We start from the raw sequence: 23,523 nt of genomic DNA on the forward strand, positions 1-23,523 counted from the left end.
AGAACAGACCCCACATATAAATGCATCATCCAGCGCCATATGCAGCATAAACGATGGATGATGAGCTGGTCGCTGATTGCTCAGTGTAAATAGTGTCCGTTCAGTACTGAACGTCCGCTATGTTATGTCAATGGAGAGGGGCGGGGGAGCGAGGAGTCAAATCTCCTCCAGCCAATCTGCTGTGAGCCAGTAATACTAGCAGCAGCACGGCAGTGAGTATGTGCGGGCATGAGTGTCAGGCATCGTTTGCCCGACATTCGTCCTGTCTAAGTGGGCCTTTAGAAGTAATACTTTGCACACAATATGCCAACAGTGGCCCCTTCAGAACAATGTCAATAACAGTACAGAGATCAGTCCCACTGAACAGTTCCTCTTTAAAGAATTAACAATCCATTCTTATCAAAGCAGCCTATTATAATCACAGGTCTCTAGTAGATAGGCTCATAGTCCAGTCTCAGTCGTCACTGCGAGTGATGGGAGTTTGTTAAATACTCCAAGTGTCTTAACGTGGCTCCTCACTCTGGTCCGTGGTCTGCTAACGGTGCCTCTAATGGTCTGCACATCTGCGGTAGAATTGAGGCCTCACTTAAAGTTGTGTTGCACTTGCACTGACCCGGGTGTAACTCCACCGCATCATTCCTCTCGGGTCTTTTCGCAGTCCAGCTGCCCCTCGAGGTTGGGTCCAGGTTCTCTCCTGCACCACCAGCGACCTCCAGTTCGTCTGTACAGTGCTGATGATGCTTTCCAAGCCGCCTTCTTGCAGCCAAGGTTTCAGGATGACTTTTCTTACTCACTCTCCCCAGCAGCAGCTCCTCTGCAGACTATTGCACGCCTCGTGGCAGCTCCCCCGCAGCACCTTTGCTCATTTAGACAGTCCCTGTTCTTCTCTTCTTGCACAGCTTAAATTGCCTCTTTTTATATCAGGGCATCATTCTACTAGAAAGTTCCCAGTGAGCATGCTCAGAACGTACTCTTTTCTTCATTGTTTTAGGACCTTCTAACATGTGCCTCGCTAAAGCCAATAAAAGTGCAGTACACAGGAGGCAATATCTGGGTGCAGTTTTTCAAACTGGCCAATAGAGGTCACTACAACCCTGAGTTTCCCATCTTCATAGGAACTTAATGCTTTAGGCAAGCCACTGAGGGGTGAGGCAATGTTCTTATTATCTCCTGGCCCCTCTGTTGGTGTACTTGCCCCTCTGCACTATAGAGTACACCTTTTTCTATTAATCACAATAATAAAAACGTAGTAAATGTTACATATATGCAATCAGAATCACACAGTAATAAACAACCAAATTCACATGCAGCGTCCGAGGAGCGGGCCGCAGCCTAAGAGACAGCGGGCGAGAGTTTTAGGCTGCCTGTCAACGGGCATAGCGATATCCCGCAACACGTCCCTGCAGCAAGAGCAGTTGCTGGGGAGCAGAAGACAACTGACGGCGTCTGACAGATAGGTTCACCGCAGAGAATCGTGGCAAATCGCAGCATGCTGCGATTTGAATCCTGCGAGCTGAGAATCGCTATGATTCTCCACTCGTGGATGCCGTGGATGCCGTGGCTGCGCTTTCCATAACAACACTTTGAAAAGCTTCAGACAGCGCGATTCGCAGGCTGTTAAATAGGTTAACCCACTGGTGGTTTACCTTAGTCCTTTTGTCACGGGTGACGCCACCGTTCCGTCCTCCATGGTGAATTCTAAAGAGTTGAGGTTTAAAGGGGAAATGGTTGAATGGGGAATGGTCGGTAAAGCTGTTTACTTGGACACAACTTGAAATATCCAATAACAGTCCAGAACAGCTTACATCCACCAGCAATACACTTGGTGTAGAAAAACACGTGGTGCGACAGGGAGGAAATACGGGAGGGCAGAGTGACTTTCACAGGCCACGTTATCTGTGAATCTCTGTTCTCGGACACCTTTCACCCATCAACTCTCTACCGGTACACACTCATGGAGCAGGAACATACACTTCAGTGCTGCACGGTGGGGACGCAATCCTTGCAGCTTCTTTCTTCTCATTCTTCTTCATTCTCCAGGTAGGGGAGAAGAAAGGGTCCACAAAACACAAGTGCAATCCTCTCAGCTGCTTTCATCTTCTATGCCCACAGACTGAAGGTGTCAGTGGACAGGCAGGCTCCACACTCCACAGCAGCACTGACAGACAACCCCAATCATGGACCTTGCAACCACATATATAAGACAAGGTCACATGCCCTACAAAAGATACATTTCCAGACATACCCCAGACATTAACCCATTCAGTGCTACAGCTATGCAATACACATCAAATTCACTCACATGAAAGACACTGACAACACATAGGCACAAGACATAGATAGACCACTCAGAAACATCCGGAAATGTTGGTACATTGGCTTCTGTACGCTACACATATTAGTAATCATGTATCACACATCTTAAAGGTAGATTCAGACGACCGTATATCGGCTCGGTTATCACGCCGAGCCGATATACGGTGTCCTCATCTGCAGGGGGGGGGGGAGGATGGAAGAGCCAGGAGCAGGAACTGAGCTCCCGCCCCCTCTCCACCTCCCCTTCGCCCCTCTGCACTATTTGCAATGAAAGGAGGCGGGACAGGGGCGGGGCTAAGTGCTGCAAATTAGCCCCGCCCTGCCTCTCCCTATTGCAAATAGTGCAAAGGGGCGGAGAGGAGGCAGAGAGGGGGCGGGAGCTCAGTTCCTGCTCCTGGCTCTTCCATCCTCCCCCCCCTGCAGAGAGAGACGACGTATATCGGCTCGGCGTGAATACCCAGCCGATATACGTTCGTCTGAATCCAGCCTAAAAAAAGGCATGACAGTGATGTAAATAACCACAACACATGAGATATAATTCTGCATACAGGCAGCACTGAACAGAATTCAAGCAGTAATTTTTCAGTGTTGCATTTATCGCCGTCTCTGAAGAACCCGTCTTTATGCACACGTAGAAACTTTTCAAGGTACTTCATAAAGTGCTTACACTCCATTTGCAGTCTGTCTCCTGCCATACAATGTCCTTCTCACATAAGTCTAACAATGTTCTCTAATTTCCCATTGCCTCTTTCTTCTGTACAGTGGATATATAAAATCTACATACCCATTCAAATTGCAGGTGTAGGAGATCACTGTTATTAATGTGTTATAATGGGCTTGCCCAACACCCCTGTGGTTATGGGAAGTTGGTTTCTTCTTAGCTCCTAGGTAATGGGGGCTAGAATATAAGAGAGACCTGCGCCCTCCAGGCAGATCCAGACCGCATGGGAAGTAGGAAGGGAGCTACCCCCAGTTTCCTAAATATTCCCTCCAGATGGCCAAAGACTTGCGGTAACCAAGTAGGTGTTAGATTCAGCCATATCTATATAGCCATATCTAGAAGCTACTTTCAGCTTCTCTCGGCAGACATGACACAATTAGCTCTGCTGCATCATGGCTGCTTCAGTTATAGTTCTCCATACTTGGTGCAGTATATTCCTAGTGCAGCCTGCTTGGGGATTGCTGGAGTCTGAAGCAACTTTGGCTGATCCTCTGGGGGTAAGTATTAGCCCCAGTCTGATTGTTTCAAGTTAGTGTTCTAGATTGGGATTGGTGTGCAGTTCAGGCACTAGTGGAAGGTTAGGTGACCGATGGTCCACAGGGAGATTAGTGGTCCAGTCACATAGATAGGGATTGGTGCGTAGTTCAGGCACTAGTGGAAGGTTAGGTGACCGATGGTTCACAGGGAGATTAGTGGTCCAGTCACATGGATAGGGATTGGTGCGTAGTTCAGGCACTAGTGGAAGGTTTGGTGACCGATGGTCCACAGGGAGATTAGTGGTCCAGTCACATGGATAGGGATTGGTGCGTAGTTCAGGCACTAGTGGAAGGTTAGGTGACCGATGGTCCACAGGGAGATTAGTGGTCCAGTCACATGGATAGGATAGATTAAACTAGAGACTAGTATAGTGTAGTCAGGCTTGTTTCTGGATTCAAATCCCCCGTGGAATCGTAGGACGAGAAGAGCTGCTGCGCTACTTATCATCATTCCTATTGGACCTCTATCAGAACGCTGTTCACACCCTACAGATTCCTGTATCTACAATCAACCACAGAGGGGGGGTCCTCTGCAACGTGATTCTTTTGTCTCTGATGTCTGAGGTATCGTGCAAAAGTGTTATTCCTTTAGGCTGGCCACAGCAAAAACCGCGAGATTTCTGCCGGGAGAACCGCCGCGGAATAAGCCCGGCCGCTCGCTTTTCCGTTGCAGCCGGCGCTCCCGTAGAGGAGAGCGCGGCAGCGATGAAAATAAGCAAAAAAGTAAAAGTAAACAGACATGCTGCATCTTTTGAAACCGTGGCTGCGGCGGCCGCAGCCGCGGTTTCAGCCGGACTTACCGCAGCGGATTGGCCGTCCCGTGTGGACAAATAGTGAAGAGGGGCGGAGAGAAGGCAGAGAGGAGGCGGGAGCACAGTTCCTGGCCCTGGCTCTTCCATCCTCCCCCCCCCCTGCACCCGAGGACAACGTATATCGGCTCGGCGTGAAAACCGAGCCGATATACGTTCGTGTGAATGCACCCTCAGAATGATAGATACCCCCACAAATGATCCCATTTTAAAAACTACACCCCTCAATGTACTCACTGAGGGGGGTCAGGAGAATTTTGACCCCACAGTTTTTTTCAGAAGTTAAAGGGGTTGTCTCATGGCAAGCATCAAAATTTAACATTACCCCATTCCCCCTGTCACCCCCTGGCATAAAATAGCAAATTAAAGCGGTTTTTAAACCGCTTGCTACTCACCGATCAGACGAAATAAGAAGTTTAAAAAATCTTCTCCCTAAGATGGCCGCCGGTCCTTTCCCAGGGATGCACTGTGGTTTTCTCCCATGGTGCACCGCGGGTCTTCTCCCATGGTGCACCATGGGCTCTGTGCGTTCCATTGCCGATTCCAGCCTCCTGATTGGCTGGAATCGGTACACGTGACGGGGCGGAGCTACGATGACGACGCGGTGACCAGCTCTCCGGCACGAGCGGCCCCATTCACCAGGCAGAAGACCGCACAGCGCAAGCGCGTCTAAAAAAGCAAGAAGCCAGCGAAATTAGACGGAGCCATGGAGACGTGGACGCTAGCAACGGAGCAGGTAAGTGAATAACTTCTGTATGGCTCATATTTAATTCACGATGTATATTACAAAGTGCATTAATATGGCCATACAGAAGTGCTTAACCCCACTTGCTTTCGCGAGACAACCCCTTTAATGCAATTTAGAGGAGAAAAAATAAAATTTCATATTTTTGAAAATATGTAATTTTAATGAAAATGAAGATTTGCATCCCAAAATGGATCCCCCTGTTTGTGCTGTATTCAGAAACATACCAGTTGTGGCCCTAATCTTATGTCTGTATGCACAACGGGGCCCAAACCGAAAGGAGTAGCCGGTGGCTTTCAGAACAGACATTTTGCTTGAAGATGATTTAGGCCCCATAGCACACTTTGCAGAGTCATTGAGCGAGCGGCCAAAACGACAGAGGACCCCCACAAATGACCCCATTTTGAAAACTAGACCCCTTAACGCATTCATCTAGGGGTGTACTGCGTATTTTGACACCACAGTATATGAATGAATCTAAGCAAAGCAGAAGGAAAAAATTATGGTTTTCATTTTTTTTGGCAAATGTGTCATTTTAAAATGTTTTTTTTTTGCACAGCACACATACGAATGAGGATTTGCACCCCAAAATGGATCCTCCTGTTTGTCCCATGTTCAGAAACAAACCCATTGTGGCCTCAATCTTATGTCCGTATGCACAACAGGGCCCAAACCGATCGGAGTGTCAAACTTCAAATGTCTTTAAAATTTTACGTGATCGCTATTATCTGTTGAATAATGGCGATCACGTGACTGGAGACCGCTCACCGTGGCCCTCGGCCACTGCTCTAGGCTCTCGACTACCTTTAGTTGCCAAGAGCAAGTAAATTTCCCGAGCCCTCCCCAGCTTTTGCGCTAGCGGGGGGGACATCGACGGAGGCCTTGGCTAAGTAATTTCCCCTCCCCTCATGGATCAGATCCATGACGGGAGGTGAAACTTTAACTTTTTTTTACTTTTATGTAATCGCTGCTATCTATTGGATAGCTGCGATCACATGACCAGGGAATGCGTACTATGGCCCCCCATGAAATCCCTAGGCTCCTGGCTACATTGGGTAGCCAAAACCAAGGATATGTTATATTATCCTGGCAAGCCATGGCTTTTGCGCATGCATCCGCTATCTTGGCGACAGGCACGTGTGCAGAAGCCAGGGTAAGGTCCGCAGATAAATCCGGTGGCCTTAGGGACGTAATTTACTCTCCCTCACGAATATGATCTTTATGTCCTGAATGAGGAGAGTGGGAGGGGTCTAAAGTAACCTTGACTTTGTAACATTTTTTGTGCGAACAACACGTAAACACCTGTCTTAAATTAACTCGGGCGAAGCTGAGTATATCAGCTAATAAATATATGTATATATATATATAAATAAGCCCTCCCTGACTGACTTGCCACTAATTCTCTAACTTCCCAGTGTTGTACAAACATGAAATTTGGCATGACCATTCTTTAGGTCCTATATAGTAAAAGTAATGGGGTTACAATTCGATCATTCAATGCTAATTACAAAGTAAGTGCACCTCTATGTAATGTAACTTCTCGATGTCACACATTTTTTTGGTCCTAAACAGGAAAGTTAAGGGGGTCACTACTTGATTTTTCAATGCTAAGTGCAAAAGTAGGTGCACTCCTATGTAATGTAACTTCTCGGTGTTGTACAAGCGTGAAATTTGGCACAAGAATCTAACTGACCTCTGTGTATATACTGAGGAGAATCTACCTCACCTCTCCTTGTATATACTGAGAGTAATCTTACTGACCTCTATGTGCATATACTGAAAGCCTGTAAAGTACATAAGGAAGTACATGGACTGCAGAATAGACTGTAACCTCCAGTCTGGTGATAAATTTGAATAAAAAGGGATGTTAACTTTAAGGCTAAAATATGTGAAGAAGGGGAGGAGTGGCACATTCTGCAGAGGGACATCAGTACATGCAGTCTGAGGAGAATCTAACGCTCCTCTATGTCTATACATATTTTATTCCTCGGTTCCTCTAAAGTAACCATGACTTCATGAAAATTTTCAGTGTGAACAACAGGTGTTAAACACCAGTAGCAAATTAACTTGGGCGAAGCCGGGTATAACAGCAAGTCTTTTACAAAAGTAACACTGACTACTTTAAGAACGCTCCATAGGTACAAAATAGCATTGAACCTATAAGATTACTTAAATATATACATGTAAGAAATTGGATCTTAAAGGCTATGTAAACTTATGTGCATGAAAAATCGATAAACACACATCCTAATAAGTCTGTGCAGAAAATAATGATGTACTGATCTGTCTTTGCATTGAGTTTTTCTTCTCATGCATTTAGAAAGACTCATGCTTGGCTAGCAGACTCTACTTCATTCAGGCTTATGACTTAAGGGCTTTCCCAGCACTCATTAGCTGGTCTGTCTCATGAATGCACACAAGCTCAACATCCCCTCTCCTCTTTTAGAGGCTGTGTACCATAGCCACACCCACTCAATGCTACATAGCTATTTCTCCATCAATCTCATCCTCTCTCTGAATAGCTGCTGGTTCTGTTCCTCCTCACTGCTCATGTTACGGTACTAGTGGGGTGCTTAGGTACGCACGGCGCGGGGCTCCCTAAACTACACCCACGCCACTGTCCCTTCCTATAGATAGCCCTGATGGTGGACATGTCCAGGCTGCCAACTCTGACCCTACGCTTACTACGGGGGACAGGCAGGGACCGCAGTACCTATGCAAGAGACTACTACCCGCTAGCACCGACCGGAAAGGCAGATGACCAGAACCAACACAAAACAATACAAACAGAACAGAGGCAGCTGCTAAGGCCTGGCTGATAACAGCAAGGCCTAGCAGACAAACTGACAGAAGCAAGATACAAACAGAGGCGGACTGGAAGACCCTGGCTGATAACAGCGAGGTAAATTAGCTAGCAGACTGAGGGATTGGCACAAAGTACCAGGGCCAGATTACCAGCAGGACAGAGTAGCTTGACTACTCAGCAGACACTGAAAAAACTGGAAAAATAAAAGCAAGGACTAGCGGACAAGCTGACAGAAGCAGGATACAAACAAAGGGCACTGAAAACTGAACAATAATCGGCAACTCCCAGGTAGCATGAGCTGGATCTTATAGGAAGGCGGGAGGAGCCGATGGGTAGATAGACCTGTCAATCACCAGCACGATTCTCAGACACACAGCAGGGTAATTAACCTGACTGGAAGGCACAGGAGATATTAACCCTGGCTCGTCTGGACAGAACAAGGTGTGCTGGCAAAATTAACTGAGCTGACAGGCGTAACAGATCACAGCAGAAAATTCATCTAAAGTGAATTACAACCCCTCTGTTATAGTAGCTTTCTCAGCTCTCCTCCACCATTTCCTGGCACTGTATACAGCCCTCTGTAGTAGCTCAGTGGAAAGTCAGTGTGGATAGAACAAGAGTTCTTCAACTCTTGCTCTAGTCACACCTCCTTAGTAAGGCCTCATGTCCACGGGCACGCATGGTTTCCAAATGTTTAATCCCACATTAGTTTCCACCTGTGCCCGCAGCCATGAGGTCAATGACATTTACTCACCTGTCCGGACGCTGCGGGGCTGTCCTCCGTCATGGCTGGATCGTCTTTCTCCCGCCTGGCAGATACGCTCGGGGCTCTAGCGTTGTGCTGCGCAAATGCGCTGTGCTTTTTTTCCCCTTTTTTTAATCTCCTGCGGCACAGCCACAGTGACAGCTGCGGGTGTGCTGCGGATATGACGGCTTCTATTGACTTCATTGGAAGTCGTCCCTACAGGTTCCGTAGAAAAATGGAGCATGCTGCGATTTCTTCCCGTGCGTGCGATCTGCACACCGTGAAAAAAAATCACATCCGCATGCATTAAATCGCCCTGCAGATGCTAATGCATCCCTATGGGCTTCTAGTTCTGCGGATCTGCCTCACAGGAGACATGCGCGGATTTTATAATTAAAATCTGCCCACGAACATCGGGCTTAAAATAAGTTGCTTCTTTTAGGTTTTTTATCTGGTTAGCATCTACTATTACATTGGAGGAACGTCTTCCTGAGCACCCTGTCCTATTTTATCTTTTCTGTAAAGACAGACTTAAAGTGACCTGCTGGTTTGAGGAGGAGAGGGGTATATTACCTGCAGCTGTTCTTCTCTGCTCCCCCTCCCATCAGCCAATTCCTGGTCCCATTTTCAGCATTCCAAGATGTCCAACACAAACTTCAGACTACTCAATTCCCACAGTGCATTGATAGCATTAGACTACAATACACTATACCTGCTCTCTGATTGGCCAAAGCAGCTCACGTGATCAGCACTGGCTAATCAGTGCGTAGTGTAATTAGAGATTGCTGCTTCTATCTTGGACAGCCAAAAACAACTGCTGGTAATATGTAATATACCCTCTGACCCCTCCTGTCGCAAGACAGAATTTTATTCCAAAAGCAGAGAATTGCTTCAGTTATCCTCTAAGTGAAATGCGCAGAAGTTCAGATTGTGACTTCTCTGTGGGTAGATGCACTCAGATGTCCTGCCTGCCACTGTGGTGACGAATTATAATGTATTCATTTAGGATGTGAAGAAAAAACATTTAGATTGACTTATTTTATCCATTTAGACTTTAACCAAGAGCTTTATACAACATTGTAAAGCAAAGCAGACAGAAGGGTCATGAGACAGGGATTACTTACCAGATGGGGCTCCCTTAGTTACTTCTACTAGTTCCCATTCAGTAAAATGCTTGATGCAAAACCTACTATCAATCTGATACAACAGGGCAGGACAGAGGTAAGCAAACTGGTCCGGGGAAATTGGAGAGTTGATATTTAGCCCATAATAACTGAGGAGCTGAGAAACATTTAAACACTGGAAGAAAAAGAAAAAACACATCTAAGAAAAATATACAACCAATGTGGTGAGTATTGAATGCTCTACTTCAGATGGTATAAGGCCAATACAATACCGGTCTGTATTGTATGTCTGCTGTTTACTTGTACAAACAAAGGAAAGAGTAAGGAGGGAGAATGGAAGATGGAAGAGGGAGGAAAGAGGAGGGAGGAGGAGGAGGAGAAGGGAGGAAAGAAGAGGGATGGGGAACGGAAGGAGAGAAGAGTAGGAAGAATATAGGAGGGGGAAGAAGGAAGGAAGGAGGATAGAGGAGAGAAGGGGGGAGAAGGGAGGTAAGAAGAGGGATGCGGAGGAGAGAAAAGTAGGAAGGATGTAGGAGGAGGAAGAAGGAAGGAAGGTGAAGAAAGGAAAGAAGGGGGGGAGAAGGGAGATACGAAGAGGGATGGGAGAGAAAAGTTGGAAGGATGGAGGAGGGTGGAGAAGGGAAGAGGGGGGAAGAAGAAGGAGAGAGAGAGGCAGGAGGAGGAGATAGGGGGAGGAGGAGGGAGAAGAAAGGAGAAGGAGGGAGGGATGAGGAGGAAAGACTAGGTAGGATGGAGGAAGGGGGAGAAGGTAGGTGGGAGGAAGAAGGAGGAGAGAGAGAGGCTGAGAAGGAGAAAGGGGGAGGAGGCGGGGAAGGAAGGAGCAGTAGGCAGGGAGAAAGGAGGAGAAGGAGGGTGGGATGAGGAGGGAAGAATAGGTAGGATGGAGGAGGGGGATAAAGGAGGAAGGAGGGGGTACTAGTGCATCTTGTTTCTACCAGAAGTGTGGGTGGAGACATGGGTATGCAGTGGTGGAGTTGTAGTGATGCCAGCTGAAGAGTAAGACTGTGGATGACACCGATTGTGGGACGTGGAAAAGGAGAGCGTGGACCCGGGTTCTGTGTCGGCGATGGATGGAATGATTGCGGGCCCTCCTTCAGCATTGGCATTGGACGACAGGAGATATTGCAGCGTAGATGGGTGGGTGCTGGTGTGAGAGGGTGAGATAGCCTCCAATATGTGTACATTGTTCTTGTTACTGTATATAGTCCTCTGTTGTGTGTTTTATTATTCGTCCACAATACGTCGCTGGATGTCGCTGAGGAAGTGAGTAACCGCCCTCTGCGGTACCGCACACGTTTTTCTGGAGGGGCCCCTCATCCGTCTGGACTCATTGGCTGATCATACAGCAGACCGGACCAGTAAGAAAACTACGTGCATGCAAGACACCGTATTTTGGCGCCAAGTTACTCGTGACTGTGTTTTGACCTGTAGTTAGACTAGATAGGTTTATGTACCATGTCAGGCCACACTTCAGCGTGATCGGTGTAGTGGCTGGCATTCCACATTTTAGCGGGATCGGCATAGTGGCGCCACCGCCTCAAGCCATCCATCGATGTGACAGCGGGCCCGGAGATAGGAGAGCTAGGGGGAAGACTTACAGTGCCCAAGATTGGAGGTGTCATATGAGCAGGGAAAGCAGTACAACACACAGGGGGTGGTGGGACAGAATGGGGACACAACATTAGAATACATAAACTGTATATAATGGAGACCCCTCATACACTGTTATGTGCAATAGTACAATAGTGTCGACATCTGTTCTGTAGAGAACACTGCAGACACATCTAGATGGAGCGCCCCCTACTGTTATACAGACAGGTGAGGACAGATTTCTCAGTCCTGTCTTCACTGAGCTGCATAACAGAAAAGGTTTTATTTTAATAAAAATGTACATAATAAGCTTATAAAACTTACTGAAAAAAATGCTTAGAATTGCCTGTTCTGTATTAAAAAGAAAAGTGCTGGTACTCTTTAAGTAAATGAAAATGCTTTGGTAGCTACAAAATTGGTGAACTGCCATTTTGGAAGCAGAGAGACATGGCACAGAAAATGTTTCCTATGTCATGCCCCTAACCCCAACCCTTATCCTGGCCAACCTCAAAGACCAACCCTAGTTATGACCTAAAGACAATCCTGCGTTCTTGCTCAGTACGTAAATCTAATGCTATACCTAAAATATTCCACATAGTAGTACTCAAAACTGACTGCCCCGTACTATGTGAAGATGCAGAAGAAACCATGAGGAACCGTAATCCATACTGAGGCCACATAGTAACTACATAGTTTTACCATCTTGTATCTCTTCCTCACAAGACAACTATCTTCCAAATAGTCTCTCAATACAGTGGATGTAAGCGACAGTCAGGTAGAAACATGGCCAACAAACAACTGGGTTGTGCGTGACAATTCCTTGACTAGCCGCTAGTCAGGTCATATCAGCTCCTTTAAAAACAGTCGCTAGTTGATTAACTGTAATCCGGTGTAAACTGGTAATCGTCTTTCAACCACCAGCCACCAGCTTTGCAGGGGGGGGGGGGGGGCACCTGCTCGGAGGGCATCTCCCACTGAACACTGATTGGCTCCCGAAAGTACAAAAATACATGTGAGTGATCCTTGACTGAACAGTCCCGGCCAGGCTTCGAAAGCACATACGCTGCTACGTCTCTCGGTACTCTTCAGTAGCCTCAGTGTTGTGGCCTCCCGCAGCAGCAAGTGTTCACTGGCAGAGTCCACGCACATAATTATGTGTGTTCAACCAATAAGCATGCATTGAGGAGGGGGCAAAATTCAAATACGAGCCCTAACGAGTCAATGATTGATATTGTGGCCCATGTAAATAGTCCTAACAATTCATTCTGCGAACACAAATACAACTGTGTAAATGCCACTATACAGATGCTAGCTGTCTGACAGCCTTAGTTGAACTAATGAAGAAGGTTAGAACAATGCATTTGTATTTAATAGGCACTTTTTGAGATGCCCACCAATCTGCCAAGCAAGGAACCGTAAACTAAAACAGCCCCCCCACCCAACACAATATTGTGTTCTCTAAAATTCTGGCCGGCTTGTCACTATGGTCTCATGTAACCAACAAAGTTTCTGTCATGGTGGCGCAACCCATAAAATAGTGGCCCTGCATATATGGGCAGTGTTTACAACCTTTCAGTAGTGCCATCAGTCTTAATCACATATATATTTAAACTAGCTGATATACCCGGCTTCGCCCGAGTTAATTTGGTACTGGTGTTTATCTGTTGTTCACACGGAAAATCTTATGAAGTGGTGGTTACTTTAGAGATACCAAAAAAACATATGTTCACCATTTTGCATAGTTCTCTGCGTTACCCAGGAAACACCACGGGAGGTAACCATGCGACGTTTCCTTTGTATAAAGTGACATCAGAAAGTGAGAGAATTAGATTCCATATGTAAAATTTGGACACTAATTCTTTTGCACTTAGAATTGAATAATCAAGTTGGGACCCATTAACTTTTCCTATTTATGACAATCAATGGCCATGCCAAATTTCAAGTTTCTATGACATTGGTAAGTGAGAGAATTAGATTTCGTACGTAAAATGTGGACGCTAAGTCTTTTGCGATTTAGAATTAAACAATCGAGGTGGGACCCATTAACTTTTCCTATGTATGACACAATCAATGCCCGTTCCAAATTTCATGTTTCTATGACACCAAGAAGTGAGAGAATTAGATTCCGTACGTAAAATTTGGACGCTAATTCTTTTGCGCATAGAATTGAATAATCGAGTTGGGATCCATTAGCTTTTCCTATTTATGACATAATCAATGTTCGTGCTAAATTTCACGTTTCTATGACACCGGAAAGTGAGAAAAATACATTCCGTACGTAAAATTTGGACGCTAATTCTTTTGTGCATAGAATTTAATAATCGAGTTGGGACCCATTAGCTTTTCCTATTTTTGACATAATCAATGCTCGTGCCAAATTTCACGTTTCTATGACACCGGAAAGTGAGAAAATTACATTCCGTACGTAAAATTTGGACGCTAATTCTTTTGCGCTAGAATTTAATAATCGAGTTGGGACCCATTAGCTTTTCCTATTTATGACATAATCAATGCTCGTGCCAAATATCACGTTTCTATGACACCGGAAAGTGAGAAAATTACATTCCGTACGTAAAATTTGGACGCTAATTCTTTTGCACATAGAATTGAACAATCGAGTTGGGACCCATTAGGTTTTCCTATTTATGACATAATCAATGCTCCTGCCAAATTTCGAGTTTCTATGACACCGGGAAGTGAGAGAATTAGATTCCATACGTAAAATATGGACGCTAATTCTTTTGCGCATAGAATTGAATAATCGAGTTTGGACCCATTAACTTTTCCTATTTATGACATATTCAATGCCCGTGCCAAATTTTAAGTTTCTATGACATTGGGAAGTGAGAGATTTAGATTCTGTACGTAAAATTTCGACGCTAATTCTTTTGCGCTAGAATTGAATAATCGAGTTGGGATCCAATTACTTTTCTTGTTTTGAAGATAATCTATGCTGGTGCAAAAATTCATATTTCTACGACATCGGGAAGTTGGAGAACTTTTGGCGAGTCAGTCAGTCAGTCAGTGAGTCGGTCAGTCAGTGAGTCAGTGAGGGCTTTCAGCTTTATATATATAAACTAGCTGATATACCCGGCTTCGCCCGAGTTAATTTGGTACTGGTGTTTATCTGGTGTTCACACGGAAATCTTATGAAGTCGTGGTTACTTTAGAGATACCGGAAAAACATACGTTCACCATTTTGCATAGTTCTCTGTGTTACCCAGAAAACACCACGGGAGGTAACCATGCGACGTTTCCTTTATATAAAATGACATCAGGAAGTGAGAGAATTAGATTTCATACGTAAAATGTGGACGCTAATTTTTTTGTGCTTAGAATTGAACAATCGAGGTGGGACCCATTAGCTTTTCCTATTTATGACATAATCAATGCTCGGGCCAAATTTCATGTTTCTATGACACCGGAAAGTGAGAAAATTACATTCCGTACGTAAAATTTGGACGCTAATTCTTTTGCGCTAGAATTGAATATTCGAGTTGGGACCCATTAACTTTTCCTATTTATGACATAATCAATGCTCGTGCCAAATTTCACGTTTCTATGAGACCGGAAAGTGAGAAAATTACATTCCGTACGTAAAATTTGGACGCTGATTCTTTTGCGCATAGAATTGAATAATCGAGTTGGGACCCATTAGCTTTTCCTATTTATGACATAATCAATGCTCGTGCCAAATTTCACGTTTGTATGACACCGGAAAGTGAGAAAATTACATTCCGTACGTAAAATTTGGACGCTAATTCTTTTGCGCATAGAATTGAATAATTGAGTTGGGACCCATTAGCTTTTTCTATTTATGACATAATGCTCGTGCCAAATTTCACGTTTCTATGACACCGGAAAGTGAGAAAAATACATTCCGTACGTAAAAATTGGACGCTAATTCTTTTGCGCATAGAATTGAATAATCGAGTTGGAACCCATTAGCGTTTTCTATTTATGACATATTCAATGCCCGTGCCAAATTTCACGTTTCTATGACACTGGAAAGTGAAAGAATTAGATTCCGTACGTAAAATTTGGACGATAATTCTTTTGCGCATAGAATTGAATAATCAAGTTGGGACCTATTAACTTTTTCTATTTATGACATATTCAATGCCCGTGCCAAGTTTTAAGTTTCTATGACATTGGGAAGTGAGAGATTTAGATTATGTACGTTAAATTTCGACGCCAATTATTTTGCGCTAGAATTGAATAATCGAGTTGGGACCCAATTACTTTTCCTATTTTGGAGATAATCTATGCTCGTGCCAAAATTCATGTTTCTACGATATCGGGAAGTTGGAGAACTTTTGGCGAGTCAGTCAGTCAGTCAGTCAGTCAATGAGGGCTTTCAGCTTTATATATATAGATTCTTTATTTGTAAAGTTTTTGGGTAACAATTACAATCTAAAGCAAAATGTGTGTAAAAATCATACAAGTAAGGCAGGGCTCACACGGGCATATGATTACCACATATTACTCCTGCACTATAAACTGTGTGATATGCGCTAATTCACAGGCAATTAAAGAGCAAAGGGGGAACTCAGCATGTTCTATTATGTGATGTATTATGGGAGAGATCATTGTTCTCCATGGGTGCTTAATAGCCAATAACGGGGAGCTGTCATGTCCACAGCCTCCACGGCTTTAATCCACAGGGCTGGCGTGCTTTTATGGCCCTGGGGATTAAAGCCCTTCAAGCCGGGACATAAAAAGACTATGGGCCAGTCACTAAGGGGTTAAAGTTTGCGAGCAAAAGCCCTATCCATAGGATAGCGCTAACTTGCTTATCGGTGGTGGTCTCAATGCTGAGACCCCAATCAGTTTTGAGATCGGGGTCCTGTATCCCCCGTACTCCACTGCGGGGTCACTGCACCCCTTGCAGTGTGGAGGAGACTGAATGAAGGGCTGGTCGCGCACCTAATTGGCTATTTCTGTCCATTTCTGGAGATTGTTGGAGGTCTCAGCAGTGAGACCCCCACTGATCAGCAAGTTATCTACTCTACTGTGGATAGTAATGTACAGGAAACAAAATAAAGTAACTGCGCTCATAAGAGTTGATGGAGGAGATGGAAATTCATGATTAACATAAAGAAAGAGGGGGTGTAAATACCGGAATGGAAGATACCCCCCTTTTTAATGGAGCCCAATGAGTCAAGAAGGAATCGCTGTATAATAATGTGATTCTTTAATCCAAAGGTCGGTACAGGTATTTACACCCCCTCCTTCTTTATTACTGTAAGTCATGTGCTTTTGCATCTCTTATGAGCGCAGTTACTTTGTTTTATTTCTTGTATATTCCTTTTACACTGAATCTCTTATTGATTTTTGGGTCCTCTGCTGCTCTCCATCCCTACTGAATGCCCTACGAGGCATAAGACGTTATTGGTCATCCTACTGCACACCAGGACTACGGGTGCTAGTGGGCAGGTTCTTTGTTGGCGCCTCCTCTGCTGGTGCCATGTAAGTCTACCCTTTGCTTGATATATACTTGATCTTTTGGCACACCTCTGAGGAGCTGTCCTGCTCAAATTTGATATACTCCTGTGCATAGGGAATAACTGGCAATGTTGGCACAACCCCTATTAGCCATTAGAAAAGCTATTGTTCTCTTATCTTAACGCCACAAACCTTTGGAAAGTAATTGCAAGGATAAACAAATAATGGCACAAAGAGTTATCATGAAGCATTACAAGTCATGTTAAACTTTGCTGCATCCGTGCATTAGGAAAAGAGAAGCGCAACTGCATTATAGGCAAACAACTGATAAATATCTTCCAGAGTCTTACATCTAATAAGACAAAACGGACAATCATTTGAGGTAGTTTCATACATTCTAACTGGTGTCAATGTAGAATCTTAAAGAAAAGTGTCCTCACCGTACCTCATCGTGTTCGTGCACTTCCTCGTCATGTTGACTGTGACTCTTCTGAAAGCCTACGTGGATTTTTATACTCATCTGATCATTAGGAGCCTCTCTTTTATCTCTCTGAGGATTTACAGGTCCTTGCCTGGGCTCATCAGGTTCACCATCGCCCACATTCCCAGACGGAAGAGATGCCGCTAAGGTCCGGTTGTATTCACGCTTGTTTTCATCTTGAGCGTCTTCGAAATCAAACTGCGAGTCTCCAATAACGTTCCCTGCTTTTGTTCCTCTCTGTCTCTTTTTAGGCTTGTAAAGTTTCTTTTCTGCTTGCTCCTGAGTTGTATTTGTAGCGGTCAATAGTTCATTTGTTTGCTTGCCGAATGATACATGTCTGCCGGCAGCACTGTGATTATGGTGGCTATTGTTGTAGGAATGGTATGTACTATTATGATGATGCAAGGGATTTTCCTGGCTGGTTTTATGCTCTTTGGGTCCGGACACTTTTTTCTTCTTCCTACACTTATTAAACTCTTTTGTGGAAACAGTTTTTGATGCATTTTTCCCATTTGTGTGGGGACGGGGTTCTATATGATCATGTACATGCTTTCCTTCCTGAACATCTAAAACATCCAAATGTGAAACAGGATCATGGCCAATTTCCTCATGACCTATTTCAACCACTTTTACCTCACCGAGACCCAAACTGGATAGAAGTCTCACCAGCCCATAATAGGATAATCTCCCATTCTCCCCGTAGCGGTGGAACAATTTTTGGATGTAATATTTTTGTTCATGCTCGGCTTCAGGCAATGAAGACTTGCTTGTGGACACTTCTGAAGCTTCATTCTGAAGATATGGCTCTTGTGACATCTGGTAATCATTGTGAGCATGGCTCTGTTCCGATTTGTGGCCATGGACATAGCTGTCGCGATGGCTGAAGTCATTAAAGATAAAAGCCAAGAAACAAATGAGGCTAAATTGTGTGTTTAAGCAAAGCGTCATCTCCGTTCTGCCTGAAAGATAAAGCAAAACACAAAGAAGAGGGCAATACTTCAGGAAGTTGGTGCTGCAGTCTGTAAAACATCACATTTGCAACTCCAGTAGCATTGCAGTGAAAACGGCAGTAAGGCTCCATTCACATCTCCACGTTGGCACGAAGTCACAGACCAAATAAGGAAGCACTATGTCACCGGATGGTATGACGGATACCTAACGGACCCCAGTAGGAAAGGAAGTATTTTGCAATATGCAGCGGAATCTGCCACTGCAGGAATTTGCACCAGAATCCACATATCTAACTCCTGGTTTTGATGTCAGCTGCCAGCAGAATTCTTTCATCCTCAATTTTGCATCTAAATCTGCACATTGGACCTGTGGATCTTGGTGTAGAATTTTTGCTGAGGAATAATCCACCTGTGTGAAAGGTCTCTTATAGCCATATGGGGTCATTGGTTGCCGTTTATGTCTGCGTGTCATCATTTCCATTGTTCTGTTCCTGTGACAGTGGAACAAGAGAAACAAATAGTGCAAATGTGAACAGAGCCTTAGGGCCCTCTTATATAGAACGAATCATTCAGATTATCGCTGGATCACGGGAATCTGATCATTTATAGTTCAGTGTAACGGAGTGACAAATGGGGATTCGTTCGCTTATCGTTTATCATTTGGTTTAGGGCTCCCACCCACTGTCGATATTTTCTCCACTGCGATTCTAAAGTTAAAGTCTTGCATCGCAGTGCGAAAAAAAAAAAATCAGCATGACGCCGGGATATCACCAGTCTTTTCAATGGCGCCAGTGGCAGCAGCGCTAGCCCCATTGAAAAGAGATGGAGAATGCCGGGGACCTCTGCCACAGCTGTCACAGCTGTGGCAGAAGTCCCTGGCATACTGTTCCATTGCTTTCAATGGGATCGGCACTGCTGCCAATCCCATTGAAAGCACTGCTTTGACCTGCCCCGTGGAATGATTATCGGGGAAGGGCTTGAAATATAAGCCCTTCCCCGATAATCTGCCAAAAGTGTGAAAAAAAAAATGTAAAAAATTATACTCACCTCTCCTGCTCTCAGCCGCGTCCTCCCGCTGGCTCCCCGGCACTGCTATGAAGCTCTATCAGCAGGCGGGGATTTAAAAATCCCCACCTCCTGAAAGGGCTGTGCAGATTGGCTGAGGTTTCAGCCAATAGCAGCTACTGCTTAGCTATTGGCTGAGCGCTCAGCCAATCACACATAGCCCTTAGCTATTCATTCATAGCTATATCTTAGCCCCATTGAAAGCAATAGAATAGAATGCCGCGGACTTCTGTCACAGCTGTGGCAGAGGATTCCTTGGTCCCCGCGGGGATGAAGGAAACTCCTGCCACAGCTGTCACAGCTGTGGCAGAAGTCCGCGGCATTCTCCCTATGCTTTCAATGGGGCTAGCGATGCTGTCGCTAGCCCCATTGAAACCATTTGCGATATGCCGGTTCTATACCGGCCTCTTTCTTGCACTGTGATGCGAGCTTTTTCTCGTGCTCTCGCAGCGCAAGAAAGAAAATATCGCCAGTGGGTGGGAGCCCTTAGGCAGACATAAAAATTAAATGACTATCAGCCCATGTGAACAGGCAGTTGTTCATGTATGCATGACTGCCTGTTTACTATGGATGGAGGGGGGCAGCTGGAGCGATCCCCGGCCACTCCGCTGCCATTCATTAGCAATCAGCGCTACTATGTGGAAGCACCGGAGGGATTATCTGTGGGACGACTGTTGGGCGTTTCTGTGCCTGACAGTTCTCCTGTGTAACAGGGCCTTAGAAACCAAGAAGAAACCGTGTTAGTACATAACAATGCCATTTATACAGTGTCTCAGGTATTCCAATGACTACAGAGGAAAAAGGGAAATAAATATTTAGAATACCACAAATCATGGAACTCCAGACATTACAATAGATGCAGTTTAGGTTCTCGTCATTCTCGCTTATGTTTTCCTATTACCAAATCCAGTCAGCCATAACATGTCCGTCAGATTTTCACAGGAAACAGATTTTAACCTTCGGGTGAACAAAGCCTTACTTACACATTCTATGCTACAAATGAGTGTTAGAAAGACCTTCCATCAGTGGTAATAAGGCTACTTGCACTCCAGCAGTTTAAAAGTTGGACCTGAGAATCTCAGACTCAGTTTGCATTGGATAGCGCTCTGACACCCGGTCCGTGTGCCGACCGATGCGTTGAAGACCACACGTTGACGTACTAGAGTTTTACCTTCCTTCACACAATGTTTGGCTAATATACATAAAAAGGCATTTCTGTTGTCTCTTCTTTATGCACAACCATTCAACCAATCTGCACCAAATTTACCACAATTAGGCAATTCCGAAGGTTTTAGACTGGGTTTCAGCTCCCAAGAGCCTACCGTTCTCAACATATTCACAAAAAATAGGACAATCTGAATACAACTGTAACGGCCAAATGACCAGACGAATCAGCACCAAATTTGCCACATATGTAAAACAGGCATTTTGGAAGGTTTGATACTGGGTTTCAGCTCTCTAGGACCTAATGTTCTTGACATTGTCACAAAAAATCTGAATACAAATATTAAAGCGGTTGTCTGATTACTGCTCAACCCCGCTTCAATAGGAGCCCCTGCATTAACGTAAGTAAGTGAACTATAGTTAACCTTTCACAGCCAATGAGAGGCTGCAGCGTCACATCCCTGAACAATCAGGATGTGAGCACCAATGCCAGAAGAATGAGCGTTGACACTCTAGCTTCTCATTGGCTGCAGTGGTCCCTTGATTTTCTTCTGTGACACCATCTGTTACCGCACTCAGCGGGACCACAGTGGTGCTGCAGCACTGGAGGTAGAAGCACAGTTCCTTTTATTATTTTAATACAGTGGGTCCTACTCAAGTGGAGTTGACCAGCCACCAAAGAACCCCATAATTAAAGGGCAAGACATCCAATTTCTGCCCATACTAACCCAGGCGGTTTTCTTTACTCGCGGTGAACAGACTGCGCTGTATTATGTTTGTATGTTGGCTTCATATCAGCAGTAAGCAATGTTTCAACCACACAAACAAACAGTTACATGAAGTAGACCCGTGCGGCGCCGGATAATTCTGCTAGTAAATAATAACAAATAAATGCATTTTAAGGAACAAAATGCAGCATCCGCAGTCCTCCAAACTCTCTGCATCAGCAGGAAATCCAGCTTTATTTGCTACAGTAGGTCATGTTTAATTTCATCTCCTTGGGTAAACCATAAGACAGAACTGTTCCAAAATCCTAAACCTTAACCTCACATCAGTAAAGTACAAGTGCAACTGTGAAATTACTTTTAAATCTTGTATAATAAAAGGTTTGTTGCCTTAAGTCTACATAAACAAAAGAAATGGTCATATAAGGATTTGTTACATCTGCACTGTCAGATGTACTTAAGGCAAAAACTCAATTATTAAAAAAAAGCTGGAAAAAGCTATAAAACCTCTAAATCCCCCTCTGCTAACCTCATTCACCAAGAAAAGCAACTAACAAAACCACAATGTGAATAAAGGTGGAAAACAAAAAGAAAGAACAAAACAGATTTCCACCAACTTGCAGACTCAACATGTCACAACAGCTGCCACTTCCCAAAATAGTGGACATACCTATAGTAGTAATGGCTACTTATCCTCCGTCTTCAGGATTCACTGCTTTATAACAAACACTCTTCCAAGTTCCAGGAGACGTTTTATACCGCTGCCATGTTGGAGGAAGGCCGTGTAGATACATTGTCAAGAAGAGCTGCGCACAATGAAAGCATTAATGTCTCACAAACGGTTGATTATCTGGAAGGTTTCATGTGATGTACAGATACGTAGAGGGCGTCCTTACAGCCACGGGGGCAGATAATGCTAACATTGTGTACACCGAACTCACAGATATTCCTTATTATTTCCTAGTAAGTTGCGGTATCATGGAGGTCGGCGCACACGTATCACATCTCATTCAGCAAACACCGTGCACTGCAACAAAGTAGCATTTTGGGATGCTGTGAGTTCGGCTGTTGTTGCTCGCAGTAAGAGTTTGGCGGCGTTCACACTGGCGGTTTTTACTTTCTCGATATTTTGATGGCTGAGAATTGTGTAATCTGCAACACTGTACCTCCTGTCAAAAAATACCGGAATCTCTGGCAGGGATTCCCATTATAAATGAGCAGGATCCCTAAAGATCACAACTACCCGCTTAAAAGTGCAAAATACGGAGTACAAATACATGTCATGTGGGGTGGAGGAGTTTGTTTGCTTCTCTGCAAAGACAAATTGGCTAGCTACTCTGCTAGCAGTTGTTCCAGTTTTGGGGTCTAAGCTCCGCCCCCTGCCAGTGGCACAGCAGAGAGAGACTTAGAGAAGTGCTGTGAGCTCCAAGATGAGGCTCCACCTCCTCAGTGACATGTGTGTCACTGCCCGGAAGATTTGCCATTTTTACTCTCTCTAATGTAGGGACTAAGCCCAGCCTCCTCTCAGGTCCAAAAGTTTTTAGCCACCGTAAGGACAATATAAAAAGGTGTGTGCTGCACCACGGGTAGTGGATGCAGCATATGGAGGGGACACAGTAAGAGTCCCTGTAAAGGCCACTGTGGAAAGCAGCTGTACCCCCATACTTGAGAGCAGCCAGGAGGCTGGTGGCAGCAGGGCTGAAAGCGGTGCAAGCTATGATAGTGACTGTGTCCCATGCTGGGGAGAGGTGAGTGTCACAGTAAGTGGGGCGAGGGCGAGGAAGGAAAGGCTCTTAGATTGTGGAGTGACTGGTACCTAACTTTCCAGACTGCTGAAAAGTGACCATGAGCCACAGCCACAACTCTACAGCAATCTGCCTGGCCATGCACTAATTAACAATTTGTCCCTCCCTGGACAAGAGGAGAGAGGGGAAGGAACGATACCTATCGATCCCGCCTCTGGTCCTCAGACACTCTGCAGTATTGCAAGCTGGCAGTTGTTAGAATACAGGCTGATTTGTACCCAGCTTTCCCAGCGTTCTTCACGCATGCGAAGCGGAAGCTCAAATCATCCACCTGATCCGTTCTAACGCACTCCAGAGCTCTACAGTATGCATACAGCTGCCACCACCAATTTCGTTACGGTAAATTGGAACCTGATTTATGAATACAATCTTCGGAGAATCTGGTTTCCTGTTAACACGGACGAGGTGCACTGATTAATTTAACATTTAATTCTCAAAGAAAAGAGCAGTGCTTATTTACAGAAAAATACAAAAA

At 44.9% G+C, this 23,523-nt stretch overlaps 1 protein-coding gene across 1 annotated transcript in view; it reads right to left on the reverse strand.

Moving 5' to 3' along the window:
* LOC136577297 (zinc transporter ZIP10-like) overlaps positions 1-21,962 on the reverse strand; it is a 130,601-nt gene extending 108,639 nt beyond the window's left edge. The window contains exons 1-3 of the mRNA XM_066577155.1: positions 21,914-21,962; positions 17,304-18,298; positions 9,803-9,977 (exon numbers count right to left, since the gene is read on the reverse strand). Coding sequence (XP_066433252.1) covers positions 9,803-9,977; positions 17,304-18,287 — 1,159 coding nt within the window. The 5' untranslated portion in view covers positions 18,288-18,298; positions 21,914-21,962. The remainder of the gene's footprint in view (positions 1-9,802; positions 9,978-17,303; positions 18,299-21,913) is intronic.
* Positions 21,963-23,523: the final 1,561 nt, after the last annotated feature.

This window comes from Eleutherodactylus coqui, chromosome 8 (assembly GCF_035609145.1).
Source record: "Eleutherodactylus coqui strain aEleCoq1 chromosome 8, aEleCoq1.hap1, whole genome shotgun sequence".
Taxonomy (NCBI): Eukaryota; Metazoa; Chordata; class Amphibia; order Anura; family Eleutherodactylidae; genus Eleutherodactylus; species Eleutherodactylus coqui.